The sequence below is a fragment of the Osmerus eperlanus genome, chromosome 16 (assembly GCF_963692335.1).
Source record: "Osmerus eperlanus chromosome 16, fOsmEpe2.1, whole genome shotgun sequence".
NCBI classification, from domain to species: Eukaryota; Metazoa; Chordata; class Actinopteri; order Osmeriformes; family Osmeridae; genus Osmerus; species Osmerus eperlanus.
The window spans coordinates 12,561,466-12,574,741 of NC_085033.1; the positions used below are offsets into that span (position 1 = coordinate 12,561,466).

Consider the following 13,276-nt stretch of genomic DNA (forward strand, 5'->3'; position numbering starts at 1 on the left):
AAATATGTCACACATACTGTACAGTACAATGGCAAATTATTGTGTTGGGGAGACATGCTTGGGAATGAGTTTATCAATTTAAAAAAAGTGATTCAGACTGGTGCTGTGTAAATAACTGTTTATGTGTTTCAGGTCCCCCTGGTCCGAGGGGTGCCAGAGGAGACAAGGGCCCGCAGGGCCCGGTGGGTCAGCAGGGCCAGAAGGGCGAAAGAGGAGATAAGGGGGTCACAGGGGTGCCGGGACCTAAGGGAGAGAAGGGTTCTGCAGGACCTCCAGGGGTCCCAGGGATGAAGGGTCCACCTGGTGCTCGGGGAGTGCCCGGTGCCAAAGGGTCCAGGGGCTCAGGGGGTCGGGCAGGGACCCCTGGAGATAAGGGAGAGCCTGGAGCTTCGGGGCTCATAGGCAGAGATGGCCAGCCTGGACCTCAGGGAGCACAGGGGCCTCAGGGGCCCAGAGGGCTAGCTGGGGTCCCGGGCATTGAGGGTCCTCGTGGGCTTGTTGGCCCCGTTGGCCCCCCTGGTCCTCCAGGGCTACCAGGACTCAATGGTCAGGTGATGCCAATCCCTGTTCCCCCTCCAGAACCGATGCCCACCGAGTCAAAGCAGGTTCAGACAACTGCACCCCCCACCACTGCATTTGGTGAGTCACGAACGTGAGCTGGAAAAAAAGATCTGGAGTACATCACACACTTTTATACAGTATGTCATGCGTGACTAGTGAGAGTTGTGGTCGTTTGTATTTCAGGCTGTCATTCTAAGTGGCGGGGTTTTGGAGATAGGTGTTACTACTTCTCGGATGGAGAGCGGCTCAATTTTGAAGAGGCGCAGGAGTTCTGTCTTAACTGGACATCCTCTATGGTCATAGTGAACAACGAGGAAGAGCAGGTAGAGTAGGACTAACCTAACAGATTACTGCACTTTGGTTTCTCAAGAAAGAAAAAGCTCTACACCAGTAAACCTATACATATATGATTTCACATGTATGATATATACTATATATAGGATATACACTGTTCATACTATGTGTTGTTCTGATCAAATAATGTCCTCCTTCACCCCAGGAATGGTTGAGGACAGGGATGACAGGAAAGGGTTACTTCTGGCTGGGCCTGACGGACAAAGATGAAGAGAACGTGTGGAAATGGGTGGATGGAACTCTGCCTACATTTACGTGAGTTGTTCAATCAACAAACAAATGATCAGTCAATTCAATCAATATTTTCTGGAGATTCAACCAGTTGTTAATCTAGAGGCCATCACACTGACAAACTGTAGAAAATCATGTAACTTTCCATGAATGTTGACAAACATGTTCAGTGTTTAACTATTTACGGCCTTATAGGAAGTGGAAGCCAGGCCAGCCTGACAACTGGTCCCACGGCCACGAGCAGGGAGAGGACTGTGCCGGCCTCATTTACGAGGCCAAGTGGAACGACTTCTACTGCACTGACCGCATTGGGGTCATCTGTGAACGCAGCGCAGAGAGTAAGTAACAGCCTAGGTTTTCATGAAGTGCACATCTTTCTTCAGTCTCGATTATGGATTAGTCTTTATGACCAACCGTTTGTCTGACTTTGTCTGACTACAAATTGTGTTTCATGTGTTCCCTTGTTCTGTACAGTTACAGTGCCCGTTTTATAGCAGCCATTGTTGGGAGAAGAAAGGATGAGATGATGAAGGATTTGGGCTATTACCCCAGGACTCTTTGAGACGCAGTTGGGACAACAGTTCCAGTTGGGACCAAAGCCTAGACTTGGCCATCATTTGTTGTCGTCTTGCAGACCGACAGAAACCCCAAACACCACACAGAGTGAAGTGCTGTCACAAGAACAAAATAATTTACAGGACACTCACACGCAATCTCAGTTGGAAACTTTTGGTGCCGCCGTTCTTGTATAGCTATATGTAAATACTTTTCACAATATATTCTGAAAATCTGAGAAAATAATCTTGTATATCATTTTGTTACAATATTGGAAAACAATGCAAACATTTTTGTTGTTTGAAATTAGTCGTTTGGAACATTACAGTTTGTTGCAACAATAACCTCCTTTTCGGTATGTTTTCAGAAAATTAAGTACTGTACATTTTAATCATATCGATGTTGAACTCTAAAAGATTATCAATGTGAAAAATCTTTATTTGAGAACTCATGTTCAATGTTAGCAATGCTGCTGTGTAGTGCAAAATAAGTTCTGAGGCCTTAGACTGCCAACAAGAAGCTTGATATAGTTGAACTGTACTGGTAAAGCATATAACCTCATGAAATGTTCTGTTCAATGTTAAGCCAAATATGTACAAATGTTATATTTCTATTTTACATAGCTTTAATCAATTGCTATCTAAGGAATATATGTATGATTTAACCCTGGATACCCTTACCGTACAGTTGCTGCTTAGGGAAAAGTTCCTACGCCCAATTATAGCCTCTTCAACAACACATTATCCACTGAAGGCCCAGTTTGATTTGAATAAGTCACTAATCAATTACCTCTCACACTGATTTGTATACAATAAAAGAAAATGGCAAACACAAACTGGTGTAATGATTTTTCTCTGTATCTGATACTATTATCTGAAGGGAAATATCTGAATGGAGAAGGACACAACGGTACCTCATGGAACCAACAAGTGCTGTTTTTAACTGTTTATTCAAAGCCATGTTTAAGACCACTGCTGGTTTCGCAAATGTCCTGCTTATTCATGTTGTACGTAACCTTTTTAGTCCACCTTCCACCATGCCAATGTTGGCTATCCTCAAACTCCTGACTGGACTGAAACATTTAATGAGGCGCCAATGTTACAGAGTTGTGGAGAAGTGATGAGTAGGCGAGCTATATAACAGCATGTCATGTGATTCTCACCCGATGACAGGTTAGCGCCCAGTACCAGATGACTGAAGAGAGTAAGTTACTGTAAACATTTTTATTTAGATTTCAATAGTTTTTATTTAGCAGACTTTATTTATAATACTGTATACTATATGTACACAATTCATTAGCTACTAGACAGTAAATGATACTTTTCCTGACTTTAATTTTGATTAGCCTACATCATTACAAGTGATAAACTAGCCACTGCCTTTATCCTGATTACCCAGAATGCTCAGCCGTCTGATCAAGGAGTGACTGTGTAGTCTAGACTCAGCCAACGCTGCTAACACTACTGTCTCTTATACTATGCATTTTTATTCACTTAATAGGTGCTGACATAAAGATAACTTCACAGAAGAGAAAAAAACAAGGCGGACTCGGTGACAGTCAACATTTCGGCAATGCCTCTTTTCACGTCTAATCCATTTGAGCAAGATGTTGGTGAGTTGAGCCTGATGTTATCATGGTACAGTAGCTACCCAAATAGCTTGGCTAGCTAGCTAGCTAGCTAGCTAATCAGTAGACCATTGGTTATGCTTTGTTTGTATTTTCCTGCTAGCCAGTAAGCTAGACAAGTTCGAAGTCCACTAAAATGTTTTGTCAGCAATGTGTCGTGTTGCTAATAAATTGTTATTAAACCGTCCTTGTTGTTGTGGGAGATCCATCCCCATAATCTGACTTTGGATGCCAACGGTTCGCTAGCTAGTGCTAGCCAGACTGTTACCTAATTTAGCTGTCAAGCTAACATTTTTCAGGCTATAATCTAGCACCGTTAGCTGGCAAGCTGCCAGTCGGGCAGCTAGCAGTCGGGCACCTGCCATGTCCAGATATTGTTATTGATGGGAATAGATAAGTTTAAGTATACTTAGCTACTACCTTGCCAAGCTACTGCTGATAAAAGTACTATAACCACAATTTATAGATTGTTAGCTAAATACTTTTACTACATGTCCTGCTAACTAGCTGTTTTCGATAAGCAGACTTGCCAATAAAATAAAGCTGGGCAGCTGTAGTGTAGGACAAACAAGTTTCGCTGTATTCAGTACGTTAGCTAGCTAGCTACGGGTGTCATGTTGTTTGAGAGGGATGCCATGTAGTTAATAGTCATAGACGTAAGTTACAGCAGCTGGTTAGTTAGGATAGAGCCTACATTTGTGCTGGAGACTATCATCACTGTAGCTCCATATGTGACGAATCCTGATAAGAAGCTAGCTAGTGTACTAATCATGTATCATTTTTGATAATGCTTGGTGTGTAAGTGGTATGTGTGTAACCACATGTATGTTTCGTTTCCTTTCTCTTTGCCTCAGAAGTTCTCTTGTGTAATAAGTGTTTACCACATCCTAACACTGTGAAACACTTTGCGTGTGTGCGCGGTAGTCCAAAACATTGATATTACTTGATCGAATTAAAAAGATCCAATAAAATCAATGTCATGTCTTTGCCAGTCAGTGATGTGAATGAATATAAAATGTGCTGTTCTCCTTTGCAGAGAAAGCAACCAGTGAGATGAACACTGCTGAGGACTGGGGCCTCATTCTGGACATCTGTGATAAGATAGGACAGTCACGCACCGGGTCAGTTCCACAGAACTGTGGTTGTCATGTGAACCAGCTAATGAAATAGCGTTGTGGTGCACTGTTTGCCCATATAACTTGTCATGTTTCATGAAGGACAGAGAGGATTAATACCCTGTCTGAACCGTATTTTAAATGCATCCACCTTTATTCTCTTCCTGGATGTAACCATTGATAAATACCAACCGGAAAAACTGAGCACATGCCTTTCTAATGGACTTTCAGTAATGTCTCTTCAGTCATGTAGAGATCTATACCCCTATACACTACCTAGGGCCTTTATGAACATTTCTCATTCCCCTTCCAGGCCTAAAGAATGTCTCCGGTCGATAATGAGGAGAGTGAACCACAAGGATCCTCATGTGGCCATGCAGGCACTGACTGTAAGCAGCTGGACTGTCCACATCGTTAGTGGACCTAACAGAGCAGTACCTCAGACTGGCCCGAGTCGCTATGTTGTCTGACATTATGATTTCACTCCTCACAGCTACTGGGCGCCTGTGTTTCAAACTGCGGGAAAATCTTCCATTTAGAAGTGTGCTCCAGAGAGTTCGCCAGTGAAGTCAGCAATGTGTTAAACAAGGTTTGAATAGCTTCTACCATCGTACTTAGCTGGCTGTGGCAGTTTGAACAGGAGTCGCAAGCTTATGAGTGTGTGTGTGTTCGCGCACGCTTTTTCCAGGGTCATCCCAAAGTGTGTGAGAAGCTGAAGGCCCTGATGGTGGAGTGGGCGGAGGACTTCCGCAACGACCCCCAGCTCAGCCTCATCTCAGCCATGATCAAAAACCTGAGGGAGCAGGGAGTCACCTTCCCTGCCGTGGGCTCCCAGGTGGGTGTGCCAGGCTCCGGGACCGGGGCTCCGGCCCGGGACCGGGGCTCCGGCCCGGGACCGGGGCTCCGGCCCGGGACCGGGGCTCCGGCCCGGGACCGGGGCTCCGGCCCGGGACCGGGGCTCCGGCCCGGGACCGGACTGGCTCCGTGATGGGCATGTCCGGAACAGCCTGCGTGTTTGTAGAATCTGGGTCAAACTTCTGAAGTACCATTAAAAGCAGGTTATTCAGGGAGGGAGGGAGTCAGGTGACTGAGCGGTTAGGGAATCGGGCTAGTAATCAGAAGGTTGCCGGTTTGATTCCTGGCCGTGCAAAAATGATGTTGTGTCCTTGGGCAAGGCACTTCACCCTACTTGCCTCGGGGGGTATGTCCCTGTACTTACTGTAAGTCGCTCTGGAGTGTCTGCTAAATGACTAAATGTAAATGTATTTCCGATGGCTGATTATCTGCTGTGCCGGCTATATCTGCGGTTTTCTATGTCGCTTTGGATTTAAGTGTCTGCTAAGTGAATGTTTTTTTGAAATTGTGTGAGCTAGAAATTAGTATTTTGGTGTGATGTTTATTGTGTGGAGATTCTGATGGTCTTTGTCTATGGTTGTGTGTGTGAACAGGCTGCAGAGCAGGCCAAAGCCAGCCCTGCGTTAGTAGCTAAAGATCCCTCCACCTCAACCAACAAAAAGGAGGAAGAGGACCTGGCCAAAGGTAAATGCTTCTGCTGTGACCTCGATCAAAACATTGATTTGTTGTCAGTTTAAGTAGGTGGAGCGGTGTGGTATTACCACAAAGCACTTAACTTCAAAGTGTTTCGTTATCCTCAGGGGATAATTAAGGAATTTAGAAAATGTCTGAGACATCTCTTTCCCTTTTCTCTCTCTCTCTCTCTCTCTCTCTCTCTCTCTCTCTCTCTCTCTCTCTCTCTCTCTCTCTCTCTCCAACCCTCTCTCTCTCTCTCTCTCCAACCCTCTCTCTCTCTCTCTCTCCAACCCTCTCTCTCTCTCTCCAATCCTCTCTCTCTCTCTCCCTAGCTATTGAGTTGTCATTGAAGGAGCAGAGGCTGCAGCCTCACACGCCCCTGTCGAGCCTCTACCCCAGCGCCTCCAGCCTCCTGTCCTCCCAGAAGGCTGAGGGGAGGAAGGTGCGCGCCATCTACGACTTTGAAGCAGCCGAGGACAACGAGCTCACCTTCAAATCAGGCGAGATCATCACCATCCTGGATGACAGGTAAACATTGGCCCTCCAATCTCAAGGCTTCCTGGCTCAGTCCCTCTGTGCCTTCTTCTTGAACGTCTCTTAGAGCCGAGGGCAGAGTTCTGCCTGGGTTAACAGCCCTCATGGGGTTTTCTTTGGTTACAGTGACCCCAACTGGTGGAAGGGGGAAACATAAAGGGTGTCGGGCTGTTCCCCTCAAACTTTGTTACTGCTGACCTCACTGCAGAGCCTGAGATGAGTAAGTTCTCTCACTCACTTCCTCCCCTCTCACTCTCCCTAACACCTTCCCTCCCTCTCCCTAACACCTTCCCTCATACCCTCCCCTCACACCTTCCCTCCCTTCCCTCCCTCCATCCTCGAAGCAGCTGATCGACCCCGTCACCCCCCTCCCCCTGTCCGTCCACAGTGAAGACAGAGAAGAAGACGGTCCAGTTCAGTGAGGAAATCCAGGTGGAGACCATAGAGCCTGAACCTGAGCCCGCCTTCATCGATGAGGTACCCTCACAGACTGTTGTTCTGCCTCCTGCATGAGTTACATGTCCCGATGTCTGCACATTAGCTGGCAGACAGACAGACAGACAATCCTTGCAAACCCCGCTCTGTGTGTCTCAGGAGAAGATGGACCAGCTCCTGCAGATGATTCAGAGTGCTGACCCCACAGATAACCAGTCGGACGCCTGCGAGCTCCTCCAGCTGGAAGGTCAGTCATGTGACGCCCTCCCGCCGGGAGAGCAGGACAGTCTAATCAGTAATGTCACCGCGGCTGTGAGTACATGTGTTGTTCCTGTGTGTTCCCAGGTGCTTGCAACCAGATGGGGCCCCTCATCGACCAGAAGCTGGAGGACATTGACAGGTACAGTTTTCGCGTCACAACCATAACATGTCAGCTTTTGTGTATGTTGAACGTCACACGCACACCTAATTAATGACGCCCGACCACATGCGTGTTTGTTTTGGTTTCCAGGAAACACTCGGAGCTGTCAGACCTGAATGTGAAGGTTATGGAGGCCATGTCTCTGTACGCCAAGCTGATGAACGAGGACCCCGTCTACACCATGTACGCTAAGCTCCAGAGCCAGCAGTACTACATGCAGCAGCAACAGCAGCAGCAGCCTGCCAACACAGCCCCGCAGGTACCACACACACACACACACTCACTCTTTACTGGTAGCTTGGTGTAGGATTCTTGGGTAATGCTTGTGGGTTATTTCCACTCATTGTGTGTGTGTGTGTATCCCCAGGTGTACGCGGGCCAGTCTGCGGGGGGCTCGTATGCTCTGAGCGGCCCAGCGGTGCAGGGCTACCCTGGGTCCCTGGAGCAGCTCCAGGGAGGAGCCCCCATGGCAGGACAGCCTGCTCCCAGGTCAGAGCACAGGGCCCCACAGACAGAGAGCTAGATGGAGGGACAGACCAATGGAGAGAGAGAGTTATTTATCCATGAGAGTAAATTCCACCGTTACAGCAGGAATCAGGAATAACCATAAACATATCTGTAGCAAAAAAAACTGTTTTTTAACAAAAGGCTTTAACTTTGAACACAACAGATTTTCTTTTTTGTTCAACATGATTTTTTTTGCGCCCTTTCTTGTTTTTAACCTGTAGCACTTTGAGATTTTAGCTAAATATAAAGTGCATTACAAATACTACTAGACAGGGTACAATTTCTGGGGAAATTGTAGGGTGTGCTTGCTTGCGTCGGTTGCACAGGGGTCCGTTTTTGAATGACATTTTTAAAACTGATATTTCTGTATATTTTATATAAAAATGCATACTTATTATTACACACCCTACAATTTCCCCAGAAATTGTACCCTCTAGTTATTATTATTATTATTATTAGATTCCTTCGCCTCATCCTCTTTGGGCTTTAGATGTGATTGAGAACCTATCCTGATCAAACCAAAGTGGTCGATACATTTGAGTTCCACTCCAGGTGTGTAGTGACTGTCCTGTCCCTGCTGTTCACAGTGATGTCCACATGTACATGGGCCAGCCCCCGGTCTACAGTCCAGGCCCCGGCAGCATGGCCCCTGCAGACGTCCAATCCTACCAGAACACAGCCAACGTTCCCGTAGGCCTGACCCAGAGCCAGGCCAGCTACAGCGGTCCGGCCGGCCACAACCTCCCCCCGCCCCTGTCAGACAACCACCAGAACCCCTACCCAGAGAAAACCCTGCTATAGGAGCCCCCTGGAGGTCAAACACAGTCACACACACACACACCTAAACACGCACACATACTTGGCACTGTACATACAGGACACACAGCATCTACAGCCACACACAGCTACTGTTACACACACACACACACACACACACACAGGATGTACAGATTCAACACACACATACTACATTGACAGGTTCTGCACAGATTGACACAAACGTGGGTTCAGACCAAACACAGTTCTCAAGATTCAACGTTGTCCCCCTCACACACACTAAACCCAAACAATGGAAGGGCCCTTGGTTATACCCAAGCATTCCAGCTGACCCGGAGTGCTGTTCCCAAGCCAAGACAAAAACAGGTTTTTCCCGCCTCTCACATTTCATTCTTGTTTTTTTTTTTTTTTTTTTTTTTTTTTTTTTTTTTTTACTAAAGGACACTACTTTGTTGAGTGAAGCTGAAGACGTTGCATTGCGTCATTCGGCGCAACTGTCGCGTTGTTTTAGAAGTACTGAAGACTGAAGCCACTTTCCGAAGAAAAGAACTAAAGAACTGGAGCATGCACGCGTTGTAAATACTGTACTGTACTGTTAGTGAGGCCCCCTAACGTCCTTGTGGTCTAGTGTTTGACAGTAGAGGGCCTGCAGGGTTTAGTTAAAACAGATTCTTCATTCAAATGGTCTTAAGTCTCCCACCTTCCTGCCTTAGTGTGCTCTTGATTGATAGGGCAGCGTGAGGCAGGCGCAGCATGGGTGAGCAGGAGGGAGTCTCGTCACACTGTTTTCACGGCTCGTTCCCTTCGGGAAGGCAAATGCTTCCTACTCCTGAGGTAAAAGGCAGCCCTGTCTAGAAGTGTTACAGGATAGAGACCCTCTCACTCTGGCGACGCACTACCAAACACTCACCTGGACCAGCATCCGAAATGTTTAGCCAGGTGTAGGGCGTTGGAAAGAAGAAAGGGTAAATAGAAACGAAGCTAATGATAAACTAAAGAAGGCAGCACTATATCTGTGCATGTTTTTCTCTTTTAGTTTTGGTGGAATACTAGCAAACACTACCGTTGTCATGGTGATATTAGGCTGGCCGTTCAAATGCCCCTGATGTTTCTGAAGCATATCTTTAGTCAGTGTTAAAATGAGTTTATTTTTTGGGGGGAGTTTGTCTTTTATTGTATAGCATTTTAATTTATATTTGTTGATTTATTGTTATTTTAAATGCACAGCACATTAAAAAATATGTAATATTGAGAAAAAAGTATGTATTATGTAATATTCTGCCTGATTTTAGTTGTATATTTAAATTGTACACAGGAGTGTTCTTCTCTTTGAAACTTAATATCCAGGAGCTGCTGTTATATGGTAGAGAAGAATCAAATGGCATTGTGGGAATTGATGTCTCCCTCCCATTTTTTTATTGTTTCTCTCAAAACCCTTTCAGGCAAACGCATAACCTTCAACGCTAATGAATATTTATTACAGTTAACGAAGCAATTGTTAAGAAGTCCAGCACTAGTGGTTCTGGACGACGTAGTAAGCTGATGTGTGATGTTAAGGCCTGTAGACATTTCGATTTGCAATGTGACCTCTCTTGCTGGGTGAGAAGGGGCTTGAATGACAGTGACCCCATGGGAAGTGAGTACGTTTCAAAATGCGGATTGTGCAAATCGGATGGTTAAGGTTTCAGATTGTTGACTAGACCCTGTCAGGAGCTAATCTATGGGTCAACTACAGTGTTGTGAGGGTGATGTAGCAGGGGTGCTGAGGAGGAGGGGGAACCTCGGGCTAATGAGCCAGTTGTCATGACAACCACGCCAATTATTTGCACTGCAAGATGGATGCAGATGACCCCCTGATGCTACTTTAATGTACAGTAAAGAGATGCCTGTTTTTTAACTTTTACTTTTAAAACGTTGTAAAAGTTCTGTTCAGTGTACCCTGCTGTTTGTATTTATCTCTTTTAACCATTACTTATTAATTGGTATTCACAATAAAACTAGGCCAAATGTACATAATTCTGTTTTAATTCTGTTCGACCACGTTGGTGTACCACTAGGTAGAGCTGTTACCTTTGTAAATACTGTATATGCTCCAAACATGTTTTTCCTCCTGCATAACCTCCAGTAAATCGAACCCCTTAAAACTAACACTATGAATAACTCTGCCAATTCTGTATCCTCACTCATTACAAATGAGTCAGTTGACCAGTCCAAGGCTCAACGTATGCCTGCTCTTCTACGGAGGACAATTATAGTGCTTCTTTTTGTGACTCAATAAAAAGTAAACTGCCTCATTGCCTTGGCAGTAAAAGCATTAAGAATCTCAGTGCAGACTAAGCATAGCGAGTGTGCAGAGTCCAGAGGAAGGGTCACTAGTTCCCGTGGGAGATTTAGCATTCCAGAAGACAACATCGGCCCTGAAGACTCACCTGTGACACTGTACCCAGAAGGATTTCAGAATGCTCCGGGGTCGGACCATCAAACTCGTCCTCTACGAGGTGCTGCAGTTCGCGGCGCTGAGCGTGCCTGTGTTTGTTGTCATGGAGCGTTTTGCGGCGCTAATGCGTCACGTGAGAGGGGGGGATCTGACGGCCTACTGGCTGGTGGTGGCGGCGTCCATCGCCTACGTGACCTCGGTCACTCTGCTGGTGTGGGTCCCTCTCAAGTACCTCATCATCAAGCAACGCAGGTGCATCACGGAGATCACGCAGTGGTGAGTTGGGACGTGTGTAACAGGGAGGACTGACTGAGTAGCGAGAGCCTTGATGGAGGTTGAGGTGAGGTGGTTTTAAATATGGAGGTAGCCCACTAGGAAGATGAATAGAAGCTAAAATCCATGTTTTTCTTTCAGGAGACCAACAACATTGGCCTATGTACTGCTTGCCACATTACCATGTTTTGCGATCATAATAGCCAGCTCCAAGGTACAGTATCATCACAGTCGGTTGCTCTTAATCTGAAGCCGCACTATACGCAATTTCATGTTATTTCATCAAGAGAAAAACTTTGGTATATGCAGAATTACTAAACCACTTATGTGAGAATTGTGACTAGAGTCATAGTACCACAAAACAATAAGGAAAGCAAGGAAATACTTTTGGTCACAGGACTATGACAAGGGTGAAACCTTAGATACTCAGTAACTAGCCTTGAACAAAACTTGTTGGCCATTAACCCAGACTTAACCCTCGTGCTGCCTTCGGGTCACATGACCCAAAGGTTCATAACGAACCATCATTGTGTTTACCCAATTTTACCCAATACAAAAACAAATAAAAATACTTTTCTTTTAACCTTCGCAATGTGGGGGGTCTGAGACAGCCCGACGGTTAAAAGAAAATGCTTCACTTTGTTTTTGTATGCGGTAAAGTTGTCGCAATACGACGGTGGGTCACAATGACTGATGGGTCAGAACGACCCGAGGAGAACACAAGGGTTAAGTCATATCTACACTGGAGAGGCAACTGTCCTTTTAAGTAATTGATCAATTATGTGAAATTATAATTTTTTTCTTTAAAGTATGACATAAGTGATAATGAATTATCACTAAAACCACTCCAAGGCCAAAAGAAGACTTTCATTTCCCCTAGAAGAGAAGAACTGTTTCTTTTTACCTTCTGTTTCGAAAGTATCCCAGAGTCCCTCTTCTCTGTCACTGCAGGTGCAGGTGGACCGGGGACTAAGGTATGACCCCCTCACTGAGCTTCCTGTTTCACTGGTGTTCCTCTCCCTCATCTGTGTGGACATCATAGAAAGGATTCGACCCTGTCGACTCACTGGCAAAGGTAACACTGTCAAACCGTATTAGCCTCCAGCTCTGCTTTTGTAAGAAAGACCTGTCACGTGTTACAAAACGACAGCACGCCCCTTAGTGGACTCTCCCTTTAAAATCAATTGGGACTAAATCAATTAGATTTGGTTTTGCGATAACCTTGTAATGATGCGCATGCTGATTTAGATTTGTCCTCTTGTTCTTGCCAGTGGACAGCCTTGAGTTTGACCTTGACATCCCCGGCCCAGTCCTCACCCACCTGGAGCAGGTCAGCACGGTGGCGGGCCAGCTGTACTCTGACAGAGTCCAGAACGGGTCACCGGCCCAACCCGACAACAGGAACGGAACCGCCACCGAGCGATGGGGCGACCGGGACCAGTACAGCCTGTCAGCAACCAGCTCACGACCTGCTAGCGCCGCTTACCTGTACTCGTCTTCAGGCTCGCCCTCCGGCCTGCTCCGCTTCCTGTGGGCGCGGGACACGAGGTCGGAGGTCGTCGTGGACAGCTTCCTGTTCTGGATGGACACGGTGGAGATGGTGCGCGTGGCGGGGGAGCCTGCCGTCTTCTTCTCGGGCTGGGTGATCCCCGTCTACATCCTGGCTTACCTGTCCATGCTGAGACTGGTCATCACGCCCCATAATGCCTTGCTGTCCTCGGCCGGGTTTGTCACGCAGGATTTTCCTTTCCTTGTCGTGCGGATTGCTCTGATCATTGTGTTTGGTTACGTGACACCTGTACTGTATCCTGTGAAGAATCTGATGGTGTGTCTCGCGTATATTTATTTCAATTTTTTGACGAAGCTGAAGTTATTTGGGAGGGAAAGCATGTTCTGAGGTTCCACCTACTGGAGATCAA

General features: G+C 46.3%; 2 protein-coding genes across 2 annotated transcripts in view; both read left to right on the top strand.

Moving 5' to 3' along the window:
- Nucleotides 1-10,795, top strand: part of LOC134035997 (collectin-12-like) — a 30,784-nt gene extending 19,989 nt beyond the window's left edge. The window contains 19 exon segments of the mRNA XM_062480660.1: nt 133-639; nt 745-884; nt 1,061-1,170; nt 1,342-1,425; nt 3,228-3,313; nt 4,365-4,449; nt 4,757-4,832; nt 4,937-5,032; nt 5,132-5,278; nt 5,892-5,982; nt 6,306-6,501; nt 6,634-6,659; nt 6,662-6,727; nt 6,896-6,984; nt 7,102-7,189; nt 7,288-7,342; nt 7,454-7,622; nt 7,731-7,852; nt 8,458-10,795. Coding sequence (XP_062336644.1) covers nt 133-639; nt 745-884; nt 1,061-1,170; nt 1,342-1,425; nt 3,228-3,313; nt 4,365-4,449; nt 4,757-4,832; nt 4,937-5,032; nt 5,132-5,278; nt 5,892-5,982; nt 6,306-6,501; nt 6,634-6,659; nt 6,662-6,727; nt 6,896-6,984; nt 7,102-7,189; nt 7,288-7,342; nt 7,454-7,622; nt 7,731-7,852; nt 8,458-8,671 — 2,447 coding nt within the window. The 3' untranslated portion in view covers nt 8,672-10,795.
- A 136-nt stretch (nt 10,796-10,931) lies between these two features.
- tmem236 (transmembrane protein 236) lies at nt 10,932-13,276 on the top strand. Its single transcript, XM_062480658.1, has 4 exons — nt 10,932-11,360; nt 11,499-11,571; nt 12,309-12,432; nt 12,629-13,276. The coding sequence occupies exons 1-4, from the start codon at nt 11,107-11,109 to the stop codon at nt 13,252-13,254; spliced, it is 1,077 nt and encodes a 358-aa protein (XP_062336642.1). The 5' UTR covers nt 10,932-11,106; the 3' UTR covers nt 13,255-13,276.

Excerpts from the sequence above, each read along its gene's own strand:
- tmem236 (XM_062480658.1), top strand. The coding sequence starts at position 11,107 with ATGCTCCGGGGTCGGACCATCAAACTCGTCCTCTACGAGGTGCTGCAG. Across the intron at positions 11,572-12,308 it reads TCATAATAGCCAGCTCCAAG|GTGCAGGTGGACCGGGGACT; the intron begins GTACAGTATCAT and ends CTGTCACTGCAG. Across the intron at positions 12,433-12,628 it reads CTGTCGACTCACTGGCAAAG|TGGACAGCCTTGAGTTTGAC; the intron begins GTAACACTGTCA and ends TGTTCTTGCCAG.